This window comes from Eschrichtius robustus, chromosome 5 (assembly GCF_028021215.1).
Source record: "Eschrichtius robustus isolate mEscRob2 chromosome 5, mEscRob2.pri, whole genome shotgun sequence".
Taxonomy (NCBI): domain Eukaryota; kingdom Metazoa; phylum Chordata; class Mammalia; order Artiodactyla; family Eschrichtiidae; genus Eschrichtius; species Eschrichtius robustus.
In genome coordinates, this window is record NC_090828.1 from 89,427,233 (window position 1) to 89,441,636 (window position 14,404).

Genomic DNA, 14,404 nt, shown 5'->3' on the forward strand with positions numbered 1-14,404 from the left:
GCTTTTCCAATGTGACCCTTCTGAAACTTGTCCTGTCTACACACATCATGTCCCTTAAGCACAATGACAGCAACGATGCCATGCATATATTGAGTGCAATATAAATGTTTCTGGAATGACGTAATCTTGAATTGTGTGTTACTCATGATTCTCCAGAGAAACAGAATCAATAAGATGTACACATATAGAGACGGAGAAGAAGATTTTTTTTTTTTGGCTCTTGCCATTATGGAGGCTGACAGTCTCAAGATCTGCAGTCAGCAAGCTGGAATCTCAGGAGTGCCATTGGTGTAGTTCCAACCTGAATGCTGGTAGGCCTGAGACCCAGGAAGAGCCAATGTTTCAGTTTGAGTCCAAAGTCAGGAAAACAAAAACAAAAACAAAAACAAAAACATCACAGTTCAAGCAATCAGGCAGGAAGAATTCCTGTTACTTGCAGGGAAGTAGGCCTGTTTTTCTATTCAGGCCTTCAGCTGATTGGATGAGGGCCTCTCACATTAGGGAGAGCAGTCTGCTTTAATTTGGTCTACTGATTCAAATGTTAATCTCATCAATAACACTCTCACAGACACAACAGAGTAATGTTTGACACAAATCCGGGCACTCTGTCGCCTAGTCAAGTTGACACATAAAATTACCATCAGAAATTGTTGAATAAATATTTCATGTATTTTTCCATTAGTTATAATGATGTCTCTGGGAGGCAGAAGAAGAAATAAGTGTAACAAAGAAGACTTCAACTTATCTGTGATGTCTTATTTCTTTTAGAGAAGAAAAGATGTGGATAAAAACATTGTAAAATGTGGATTTCTAAAGCTGATTTAATAAATAGTAACATTTGAGAAATATAAAAACATTAATGAAAAATCTATTTATAATGCAATTATTCAACAATAAGCTTCTAGGACATTTTCATGGGGATCCTTATAATTATATATCATAGAAGTTATTATTTTTTCTACTACTAATAATAATCATAGTTAACATTTATTGAATTCTTATACTGGATGTGGCATTTAAAAAAAAAAAATGTTCATGATTCTCATTAGTCCTTACAATAATCATATAAGGAAGATGCTATTACTATCTCATTTTATGATTTAAAATTTAGACTGAGAGGTTAATAACTTTTAGAAGTTCATGTAATTAGTATGTAGAACATTTGGAATTTAGATCCTAAATTATTTCATTTTGGTGATTGAACTCTTAATTATGCTGTACTTTACAAATTTTGGATCATACTAATATAAATTATTTTGTCCCTTATTTTACTTAATATGAGCATAAGCATTTTACCATGTAACTAAATGTTTTTTGTAAATATGATTTTTAATGACTGCTTTTTAAGCTATTTGTCATCTTTTCCTATTTGATGTATGGTATTATTTCTGATACATTATTATATATTATTTGTGTGTTACTATACTGTTTGTGGTTCCTTCTGTATTTTACCATATTGTCCATTGTTTGTTTGTTATATCTTCTTCTCATCTTCTTTAAGCCTTTGGAATAATATCACCAATTCAGTTCTATTTCTATTATTTTGAGTTTCAACTGTTTGAGATGAGGACTTTGGCTTCCTTCATTCTATTCTCTTCATCTTCCTTAATTTCAGTCCTTATTATAATTTAGGATTTCTGACAAGGAATATTATTTTGAATTATCAAACAGTAAGTCTCTTTAAAGATGTTTCAACATTTATAGATTTTTGGTCAACTTTACAATATTTTCTTTTAGACCTGGATCAGTGCTTCACTAGTTGTATTGGTTAGTACTCACACTTTTAGTTCTTCATTGTTTATTTATTAATTTTCACTGATGTCTAGGATAGATGGAGCATAATTTGAAATAACTTCTTCAAGATGACTACAAAGAATGTAGTCTGTATTCCAAATATGTCTCCTTTGCCTTTATATGTGAATAGCAATTCTTCTGGATATTAATTGTTGACCAAACAAATTTTTCTTCAAAATTCGAGAAATATTCTTTAATTAGATTTTGAGATAATATACTTCAGAGCACAAATATGAATTTTATCCATGGGCAAGGGGTTTTTTTTCCCATTATTAGTTGTATTTTTTAAATTGCCTATATATTTTCCTATTTTCCCGTAGAAAATAATTCTCTGAGGTGTACTTTCTTTGATTCATCAGATGGTATCCCTTCCTTTGTTCTGTGGTATTATTTAGTAATTTCCATTCGGTAGTTGTTTGCATCAGAAGAGAGGAGATCTACCAAGACCCATAGTTTGGGAATAGACAGGGATTAAGCATTGCTTTGAACAGCATAAAATCTGTCCAGTTGCCCGGTAGATTAAATCTTATCTTAGTTATCAGGATAAATGGTATGATTTATGTTTACATTTCATAGTTTAATTTCTCCCACAGATTCTTCGAAGATTATTTTTCTGGTACAAAATGAGATCCTTTGCTATTCCAGCTGAATGATTTTGACATTTGAACAGATGAAATGCGCACATACAGACGCACATACTCACACAGATAGTAACCTTTGTGGACCTCCACCAGGTCTCATCCTGCCTTTGCTCTACCACCAGAATTCCTCTCAAGGATGGAAAGTAGCACTGCAGTATCTCCTTTTTATGGTAGGCACAGACCTTACAGTCAGTACTGGAGGAGCAAAGGGCCTTTTTTCCTACCTAAAAATAGACAAGCTTATTCAGTTTCTAGTGGCATAACCTAGAGAGGCTTCTGATTGAATATTTAAATCTAGTCTTCTTGGTCTTGCAAAAAACGTCAAAATTCACTTAAGATAGTGTCCATACAATGATCAAGAGGCTGAATTCTCAAGGATCTTGTGAGTTTTCATTCTTTATCTTTGTTTTCATCATGGGAATTTGGAGGGAGAGCTTATACATCAGGTACTAATATCTAGATGGTTTTTACTCTTTAAATTTTCTAATTAGTTCTCTAATTTTAGTTGTGTGAGTTATAATTACCTGTATTGCTTGCCTCCAAATTATATTTCCTATTGCCTTCATTCTTATTCCCCATTAAAAATTTACAGATTCCTTATGAGTTGGCATATCTATACGCATATTGAGATTGATTATACAAAAGATTTATCACTGGATATCTCTGTGTAAATAAAAATTAGGTGACTTTTGGCTTGTAAAGAAATACTGTACACAATATTGGTCATGTAGCTGATGTTAGGAGATTTGTTATGATAGTTCACATGTGATTATATATCTGGTGAAAATTAAAGGAAAGTTTTCTGAGACTATTGGTGTCTTTTTAATACCTATAATTCATTGATGAGTTAATCCCAATGCAAAAAACGGGGATTAAAAAAGAAGATTGTTTTACCTATAGTTGTTACACCAAACAATGTTAAATCAACAAAAACAGGTGAGTTTTCATTTGAGAATTTGTAATTGCATTTAGTTGTCAAATTTTTTACTAGATTTTTAGTATGGCATGCAATTTATCTAGGTTCCTTTCAAATATAATGGGAAAAATCAAGAGAAATACTATAGTAACTCATTTATTGAAAAAAAGTCAAAATGTGTTCATATAAATTATTCCAGTTTCTATTCATTAGTAAAGGTTTTTATAAGGAAATTTTAGCCTTAGTTTGCAGATGAGGAAATTAAAGTGCAAAAGGACTACAAATAGAGTTTGTGGTTTCAGAGTATAGTGCAAAACAGATATCAGTGTGTCACTAACCCCTCATTAATGCTGATTGCTCTGGGCTTCTGACTTAGTTCAGGCTAGATTATAGTTTTGTGAACTGGTCTCAACTGGATTAACTCTTTAATCTGGATTAAATCTAAATATGTAAGCAAAACAAAAATACATGTGGCAACCACTGAGATACCATCATCCTGGTTTCAGTCATCCTCAGTGAATTGGCATCAAATGAACAAAAACCCATTGGCAGATGGTCAGGCCAGAATTAAACACCAACGGTTGTTTCTCAATGAACTTGTAGCAGAAGGTGAGGCCAGAAGAGGCATTCACCCAGCAGAAAAATATTGGCATGTTACATGATTGACTGAGGATGAATTCTAATGCCATGCCTGGAAGGAATCAAGAATGAGAGTAGGCTGGACTCTTTGTCCTTGTGAATTTCGTGTGTCACGGTCAAGTCTTCTCACAATTAGAAATGAGGCCTGGTGTAGCGTAGTAACTGGAAACTTATTGCCCTGGAGAAGCATATGGAAAGCCAGTTGATCAATTATCAAGTGAGGTTTTTTTTTAATTTATCTTGATGCCTTTGTGGGGAAAAATCACAGCATAGAAAATTAATAAATGAGGACAAGAGTAACCCTGAGCAAGGAAGTTAAGCTCCTAAAAAAATTAAAAAATGATAGTCACTATTTTTTTTTAAATAGCAGCATAATTTTGTCTAGAGTAACGAGACTGTAACATAGTAATTCTTTAAATGCCTCTTTAGTGGCCTGGACCGAAAAAGAAAAAGAACAGAGCTTTCCAATATGCCTTAGTCCCAAGAAAGCAACTTAAACATTGCCCCAAATATTGGTCATCCAAGGGTAGCATTGCACAGTTATATGTCAGTGGTACTCTGTGACCTCCTTCACCTTCTGGAACACCAGATACATTACTCGTCAAAAACAGTGCTCCACCATGGCTGAGCCATTTATCTGTTCAGCTGTGACAAGCCTTATGTTCTAGGATATATGCAGTCTAATGTGTAGTAAAAAAAGTTTAGAAGCCCCATCCAGATGAATATTTATGGCCTTCTTTGCATAGGAAGATTATGTACCACTTAGGTTAGCTGCTCAGAAGACCACTCTATCTAATGAAACGTCATCCTGCTATGATCTAAAGGAGAAAATTCCAAAACCATAGCAGCATTTTTCACGCTGCCTTCCAGTATAGGCGATCTTATACAGAGTCATCCAGCAAACTGCAACTTCAAGTTTTCTTTTAGGTTTTTCTCTTAAGTTAAGATAGTTAAGAAATTCTGTACTCCCAAAATGCAAGATACAGTTTGTTAAGCAAATAAACATATCCTAATATGAAACATATAAGGACAATAGGGAAACTTTATTTTATTTTTGTCCTGGGACTAATGCTGTTATGATATAGTCAAGAGCAAATTATCAATTGAGAGAGGAGACAAGAATCAGTTTAGAATAGATTGCCATACTGAGGTTGAAAAGAAGAAAAGCAAAATTGGAAATATAGACACTTGTTCATGGGCACCACAGCTTATTAAAGCAAGGCCAGGGACATATGTCTTAAATCCAGTCGCTGAGCTGAGATCCAAATAGATGATTCAAAACTAAAATGAAATAAAAATGTTTATTGGTAAGGTTTCTGCATTTACTTCATTGAATCTTGACATTAGCTCTAGCAATCACTCTAGCAGTTTTTACCAAAGAAAATAATTAATTCTAGAAGGCATATTTCCCTTTGCAGTGTATTGACAAGGCACGCAGAGACCTTCTAAATCCACTGCTCTAACAGCAGGTATCATAGGATGTGTGAGAACCGGCAGTTCCTTGCCAGGCATGCCATGATTCATGTCATTTTATTTCTGATCCTGGTTAACTTAAAGGATTGTTTATTACTTTGTCAGTTTTCTTCCTGGTGAGATAATGTTGAAATATTTTTACTAGAAGTGACCCTGGCTGTAGAATTACAGGTTTTGAATTCAGTTTTCAAGTTCCCAGTGCAAAGTACAACTCTGAAGCAAAGCTTATAAGAATAGCATTTGTTAATATAGGGAAAGCACTTTCTGGCTGTGCCTACATACCCAAGTGCAATACGGGCTCTGTCACATTAAGCAAGTGACACTGGAAGCAAGTGACATACATGGAGCTTTTCCTATATGTTTGCTTTCTTGGCTGGTGGGGGGGACTTTAGCACTCTTTCTTTCTTTCTAGCTACATGTCCGTCTTTTTTTCCCTTAAATTAAGCTAACTTCATTCATGTACTTGGGTGAAAGGAGAAGAGCGTTAGCTGCTGAGCCAGTTGAAGTAATAGTGTTTTCCTGAAGTATTTATTCAGTCTCCAGAGGTAGAATCTCTCATTACAATAATGGCTGTAATGTAGAATTATCAGTCTCTGTTAATTCCGGTAAGTTGGGCAACAAATAATTTTGAACATCTCCTGCACATCTAGTTCTGTTCTAGGCAATGTGGCATTATCCTTCCTACATTCAAAGACCTCAGAAAAACAACCAGATGTGTGAAAGTTAATTAGAAAATAACCCCTTTATAGAAGCGTGTACAAGGTGTGCGGAATACTGATCTTACTTTCTTATGAATGCCATTCCCTCGTTTAATGATGCCAGCCATACTTGCGTCATCATCTTGTTGATTCTTGCACAAGTTGGTAGATTGCGTGGCCATCGGCTAGGGTCTTATGACAGATGATGTTGCTACCCAGTTCCACAGTTAGGTCAACGCTGAGAAAAAGACCGTGCTTTGGGATGTCGAAACTACCATCTTATCCAGATTATCACCTATCACATTAAACTTTATCGTGATAACGGACATTGCTGGCTCAAAAATAACCTGTCTTTTATCATTAGGTATCCTGAGCAAACCTAGGCGGTGTTGATATCATGGTTTCTCTGTGATATAACGACTGATTCCATCTGGGAGACTTGGGTTAGGGCTGGCTTACATTAATGAGGCCGAACGCCCTGGGAGACTTTGAAAATCAGAATCCAGTATCTTAAAAAAATTCTTTACGATTATGAAAGGTCTGAAATTTTCCCCTAGTTGCAATCTAGCGTGTCAGCCCACCAGCGTTTCATAGCTTTAGACAGAAGACGTGCAATCCTTTGATCAGACACGAAGGATTTTATTCCTCATGGCAAAGCAGGTTGCTTAAGTTTCATGTGCACTTTGGTTCTTCTTGCCCTACCCCACCTCCACATCATGTGAGGACCAACCTTTGCCCTGAAGAGAGACATTATCTTTACTATCCTGGTCAAGGGACAAACTTGCTCTCTGCTCTGAAAGGAAGCTCTATTTCGATCTTCCAAGGCTATTAGCTGCATAAACATCCTTGAAAAGAAGTCCAGAATAAAAGCTGACACAAGACATGTAGAAACACCATGGAGAGATGCCTCTCCAACAAATCACAGCGGTTAGAATAGTTGTAGACAAACTTTAAAACGTCAAAAATATTTGCATATGTTTAATACATTTAATACATGTTTTATACAGATATAAGCACTGCCTAACTGCTGTTACAAGTGATATTGATATGTTTGAATGACATTGATATAAATCATTATCAGATGCAGTAGATATAAAAAAGTTATCTCAGGAGGTAAGCCCTACTGGTTCTCAAGCAATTATTCATAACCTATGCTGAAAAACGTGAACGAAACCTTAGACATCACTGTCATCTGTTTTTGAAAATTTCCACATTTATATGAGCAAATATTTAAAAGTAACTGACCACCCACATACATTTGAAACAATGCTTAAAGCAAGTTTGGAAATTCTTCCTATTTGCGTTTATTCCGTAATGATCGACATATCACTTGAAAAACATTTGAAACCTAAGTAGACTTAGAGACCTTCTCTCTAAATTGATTACGCTAAAGAATATTTACTTTAGAAATATCAGTTTTCTAGGGTAGTTTGTCTTTCCGTAGACAATCTTTTTAAATATAGATATAATTATTCAGAAGAAACTATAATTTCACTCTTGTATATGGATATTTTTGATCATTCCTTACAACTGTGGGTTGAGTTATTTGATCAAATGACCCCGTGAAAGCTGAGCCTTTTAAATTGGTAGGATTGTTATCAGAAGAGAATCAATGGTTTCTTGGGTTTTTCGATCCTCAAGCTATGAAACAACAGAACTGACTTACCACTTCTTTGGAGTAAACTACAGAGAGACTGCAGAAAATCTTAAAGCTGAACTTAAGTGGCGAGGAAGCTGGTGACATCCCAAATCAGGTTTTTTGTCTGATGGAAATTTTTTTTAAAAACACTGAGAGACTATTGACTGTTAGGCTTAATGAGTATACAGTAGAAATTAATCAAACTACTAGTTCCAGTTCTAAGGTGGGCTTATATAGAGTCAAAAGAAGAAACTATACCACTCTCAAAGATCTTAAGGTCTAATTGAACAAACAAAACTCAAAGTATGGGAAATTTGCATGTTATCAATGGTCAGTTCTAGAGATTTGAGAGAAAAGCTTGATCCTAGAGATGGTCAGACACATCCCAGATTACACCTCCACCTTTTTTTTTTAATGTGTGTTTTTTTTTTTAGTTAATTAATTTTATTTTATTTATTTATTTTTTGGCTATGTTGGGTCTTCATTGCTGTGTGCAGGCTTTCTCTAGTTGCGGCGAGCGGGGGCTACTCTTCCTTGCGGTGCGCAGGCTTCTCATTGCGGTGGCTTCTCTTGTTGTGGACCCCTGGCTCTAGGCATGCGGGCTTCAGTAGTTGTGGTGCACGGGCTTAGCTGCTCTGCAGCATGAGGGATCTTCCCGGACCAGGGCTCGAACTGGTGTCCCCTGCATTGGCAGGCGGATTCTTAGCCACTGTGCCACCAGGGAAGTCCCTACACCTCCACTTTGTCTTGAGTCCCATACTCATTCCCAGTTGCTGCTATAAAAAGGCACCCTGGGGTTCAATAGGAGACCCAATGATCTCCCATTTTTGTTTTTATTTATTGGCAATTTCCTATTTGAGGTTTGTTCTCTTTCTTTCTCTCTCTCTGAATATGTATATATATGAATATGTATATACAGGAATATGTATATACAGGAATATGTATATATATATATATATATATATAAAATATGTATATTTACAAAATTTGTTACTTTCAAGTGACCTTACAGAAAGGCAGCATTAGAGAAATTGCTGCTTCAGCATTTTGCTATTGAAAAAGATTAAACAGGGAGGAAAAATTACTGTCAGTCCCTGTATATAGTGTCCGCTTGTCTGAGAGGGGACAGAAGACACCTAGGATTACCTTTGATCTAACTGAATATTTCATTCACCACACTGATTATTTTTCACCCTTAAGGCCTTAAATAAGAATCTGGATTATATGGGATGCCTTTCCTTGCCCAGCCCCACGCATAACTCTCTGAAGCAGATTCTCTGCTGCTATGGTTCAGCGCCCTCTTCCATTCTTTGCAGCAGGGAAAATGTAAGGGTTAAGGGAGCGAAACACAGAGTGTTCTGGAACAGCCACATATGTTTTCTCGTTATTCCTTATTATTGGCGTGCATATAGGTTTTGTGACAGTTCACCAGTCCAAAGCAGTTACCCAAAATAAAGCTGAAGTCTATCAGAACTGGGGTGGAAAAATTGGCTTCTGTTTCTTCTAGTAATAAACCAGCTTTTGATAATTCAACACCATTTTCAGTCCAAGAAATACAAATCATTTACTTTAACCATTGCCACATTTCCCTTCACCTTTCAGACACTATTGAATCCACTCAAAGAGAACAGAAGAATAGCAACACTTCCAATTTGTGAATAAATCCCAATCGGTGGAATTCCTAACATTTGATCAGAGAACATGGGATATATGGAACATAGATTCTGAGTATATAATCATTTTGATTAACTTAATACTTCCTTGAATACTTAACCACACCTGAGTTGTTTTTTTTTTTTTTTTCCGCTTGCAGACCAGCGAAGTAAATACAGCCATCAATGCTGTGTGCTATTCCCTTGTCTTTTCACTTTGATTAGTTTTTGGTGTACTTATGTGTCAGGTGGAGGTAGTAAAATTCTTTGCCGTGCCTTCTTCGTAGATTGTCATGATGATCAGCTGAGATTATGAATGAAAGCTCTTTAAAAAGTAAAACTACAAACAACATAAATATAAGATGGTATTGTATTATTGTTGTTATTATTTATTATTTTGGAGACAGTTGTTTAAAATGAATCTTTAGAATTCTTAGTAGAATAATTATTGTCAGAAAAACCTAAAATTTTCTCATTTCCAGAGTTGGTTGCCACTACAATGTTGAGATGTTTTCATATTCTCTATAAAATGAAATGAGATCAGTATTTTGTTATTATAACAAAATTTACATTTTAATGAACTGAATATATCTAGTATTGTTTGTAGACCTTGGGTTTGTTTTAACCGTAGTTAATCCTGGAGAAGAATTACCTCACATTTGTAAAGCTGGAGAATTTCGCTGCAAAAACAGACACTGTATCCAAGCTCGGTGGAAATGTGATGGCGATGATGACTGTCTAGATGGAAGTGATGAAGATTCCGTCAGTTGCTGTATGTTCTCCTTCAAGTTATGTTAAAACTTTCTGAGTCTTTGAGTGTGTGAACTATCAAAGCAGTTTGGGAAAATCTAAAAATATCATTGATGCAGATGGAACTTAGTTTTGTTTTTTTTTTTTTCAGTCATCCTTTTGTATAGAGATTAGACCTCAGATTATCTCCTTTGCATAGTTTTAAAGCACTGTTTTTCTCATCCTTCCCCATCTTTGAATATTACCATTTTGCTTGCTCCAGAAATTCTCTTCTTTCCTATTTTGTGCTGTCAGCGCCACCGTACCATTGTTAGAAGGTTGCTATAGGAGACCCTTTGGATCTCTGAATTTAAAGATGTGGAAAATCAATTTAAACTCCCCCAAGGCAGAATTACTCGTACAGAAGGTCACGATCCACTCCATTGCTCCTTGGCAACAGAGCCTTGAAGATGATCCAAGGAAACAGACATGGGTTTGGAATATGTTATTACCTAACTTCACTGGCTCAGTACATAGTAGGAAACACATAGGGACACTCAGACTATTAAAGAAATTAAAGGTCTGATTTTTCTCCCCTTTAGCTGCTATTTCGTTGTTTATCATTTGCCGTAATAGGAATAGTTTCATATTTCTGGTAGGGATGAAGAAATGTCCTACAAATATGGAAGGAAAACAATTTGAGAAGCAGATTAAGTAAACTTTTGAAAATACATTTGATAAGAATCACTACCTGAATGGTTTTGAGAGATATGAAATATTTTTATATGAAGAGAGGTATGTGACAGACATTTATCTTTTGTCTTTTGATTTGACTTACATATATTATTTTTAAAAGAAAATGATCTTTTTTTCAGTTAATGACATTTTTTCAGTTAAAGTGGCTAAACTAATTGAGAGTTAATTGGCAACCCTCCATTTTCCTTTTTATTTCAATCAAGAATATAAAAATAAAGTTTTAAAGATTCCTTGTTAAGAATGAACAAAATTGGTTTGAGCATCTATAGCATACAATTTGGGGACAAAATTCCAAGAATATGGACTTTTAAAAAATATTTCCAAATTGTATAAAAATACATAATACATAAATTGTAATTAATACATAAATCTAATACTACTTTCTCTTAATTTCCAAACATCTCGACTCTGACTTCAACATTGTGAACTTCTTATTTTCAATCCTGTTACTATCTATTCTCCATAAAGTGTGCCACAAATAAAATGTTAAATACTAAATTGATACAATTAGCCAAAAATTTTGGAGTGGGAGGAGCATTTCATCTAAGGGTAGATTTTTTTTTTTTTCCTACTTTTTAACACAAACAATGTATTATTTATTTATTTATTTATTTATTAATAGATCTTTATTGGAGTATAATTGCTTCACAATACTGTGCTAGTTCCTGTTGTACACCAAAGTGAATCAGCTATACATATACGTATGTCCCCATATCCCCTCCCTCTTGAGCCTCCCTCCCACCCTCCCTCTCCCACACATCTAGGTCATCGCAAAGCACCTAGCTGATCTCCCCGTGCTATGCCGCTGCTTCCCACTAGCTGACTATTTTACATTCGGTAGTGTATATGTGTCGATGCTACTCTCACTTCGCCCCAGCTTCCCCCTTCATTAGATTAATTGCCTCATTCCTCATGACTCACAATGTTTATTCGCGGTTACAGTGGATGCTCCCTGCGTATCAGCTCCCTGCATAGTCACAGAGTGCATGAGTAGAGCACACATATTTCATCACAGTATTTAGGAATTTATCCTATAGGTCCCTGTTCCGTGTGATTGTTCTTTTCACCAACTCATAAAGAAACTCATCTCCTCTATGAGTATAGGGGGCATTACTACTGTTAACTGTAATATTAAAATTCCTAGTCAATATTTTTTTCTTTCATTATTTTCATCACATCACCCAAACCTACACCATGGACTTTTCCTGGTGTCTTCTACTTTACGTATAGTCCATATTCAATTCTATCAATAAATCTCATCTCTTTTACCTCTTAAGTAATTAATTTTTTATCCTTACCTCGTCTAAATCTTCACTGCATAAATTAGGCTCCTACCTGAGATGAATGCAGTGGGTGTCCTGCTGTTACTCCTACCACTATTCTTCCCATAACTAAAAAGCCCACTTTCCATGCCACTCTCTCACTTTGTCACAGCATACATACACTACCAAACATAAAATAGATAGCTAGTGGGAAGCAGCCGCATAGCACAGGGAGATCAGCTCGGTGCTTTGTGACCACCTAGAGGGGTGGGATAGGGAGGGTGGGAGGGAGGGAGACGCAAGAGGGAAGAGATATGGGAACATATGTATATGTATAACTGATTCACTTTGTTATAAATCAGAAACTAACACGCCATTGTAAAGCAATTATACTCCAATACAGATGTTAAAAAAAAAAAAAAAAAAGCCCACTTTCCACATTGCTTCCAGTGTGGTATTTGTAGAATGAAATTTAATCTTGTCATTTCAATAACTGCATAACCTACAAGATAAATTCTAAAATCTATTGACTCCACAGAAAGTACTTCATGTTATGTCTCACATTTACGTTTTTAGCTTTAAATGTCTATCATGTATCCACTTAGCCTCTTTGTCCTTGGCATGTTGAACTACATGTAAATCTCTAAAAAATGTCCTTCTCTTTCTTCTGTGATATTGCATTGTCTGTTCCCAGTTACGGAGTTCACCGTAGTTTACCATTACGTCCATAGGGAAGTCGTTTTTGAACACCAAATATCTCCTCGATACAGCCCAGTTGAGTTAAACATCTCTTGGATATTCTCTTATTATGGTAGTTGCCAAACCATATTGCAATTTTATGCTTACTTATTTGATGCATCTAATAGATGAGAAGACTTCCTGAGGAGACACACTATGACGTAGCATCTTTTTAGTCTCAGAGTCTAGAACAGCAACTAGCATGTGGATGGATGAATGACTGAATACGTGGGGCAGTGGATAACTAAATATCTCTGGCCACCTCCCAGCAGTATGGTGTCTTCTTTAAACATTGCTGTGATTCTGAGCAGCATTAGATTCCTGGGGTTCCATGGTTAATATTTCAGCACTGCATAATTCATTTCAGGGGATTATTTTTTATTGTAAGTACTCATAAGCTTCGACCTTGAATTCTGTTATCATTTTACTTCTCAACTCCAAATCACAAGACAGTGGATTGTGTTCGGTCCTCCTTTTTAACCTCCCATTTATAACACTGTGAGAATTGCAAAGGTCTTTGATCAAGCTTCACTGAAGTGCTTATGCATAATGTTAATACTTTAAAATGTTGACCCTCTAATATATTGGACGACTTTTATCCTCCTGAGCAGCTATTCTTGCTAAAGTCCCTGAAGTGAGTAGAAAATATTAATCATGCTCAAATACCAGAAAACATAAGGCCCTTTCCTCCTGTTTATTTATTTATTTTTTTACTATGTATGAATAAAAACTTCCAAAAAGTGATAAAACCACTTTATCACTAAGGCTACTTTAAATAAATAGTGTTTTGTAGAAACTGACTGGAAAGGAATACATTTTCTATGCAATAGCATGATAAAATGGCTATTTTTCAAATTCTAAATAAAGCTAGTACCAACATTTATTTTTATCATGCAGAAGTGCAACTACTGGGCACAAGGAAAATTACTTCAGAAAGAATGTTGAAGTTATGAAACAAATACTGAAGATCATGCCAATTCAGTTAGGAATTTAGCCTCCAGAAAGCAGGACAAATAATCACAGGAGGTTAACTTTAAAATGGCCTCCTGTTGTGCTTAGATATTGGAGATCTAATCCTTAGCTGTGCTCAGCTTCCCATATGAGGGTTGGTCATGTCCTCAGTATATTTTGTGGCTGCATGTTTATTTGTTTATATTAGGGGAAAAGACTCATGATGATTATTTTTGTTATTAAAATTATTCAGGATCTTATATTTAACATCAACTCCAGGTCACAGGTGATGCATTTTTATTTTTCGAATTTTCTTTCCAGTCCCAGAAAACATTGAGCAAAACATAACAAAATTAGGCTTATTTAACGTTTCAAGAAGTGGATGTGCAGTTTAAAAAAAAAAAAACACAAATATTTTTGATATGTGATTAAATTATTTGACACGTACTTGTTGCATTCCACATTAAAATTTGAGGTTAATTTTCAATGTTTTCGGTAAAAAATCTGAAGTTCAAT

At 35.3% G+C, this 14,404-nt stretch overlaps 1 protein-coding gene across 1 annotated transcript in view; it reads left to right on the forward strand.

Moving 5' to 3' along the window:
* LRP1B (LDL receptor related protein 1B) overlaps positions 1-14,404 on the forward strand; it is a 1,676,205-nt gene that overhangs the window by 904,980 nt on the left and 756,821 nt on the right. Inside the window, exon 17 of the mRNA XM_068543688.1 lies at positions 10,084-10,224. Within this exon, the coding sequence (XP_068399789.1) occupies positions 10,084-10,224 (141 nt within the window). The remainder of the gene's footprint in view (positions 1-10,083; positions 10,225-14,404) is intronic.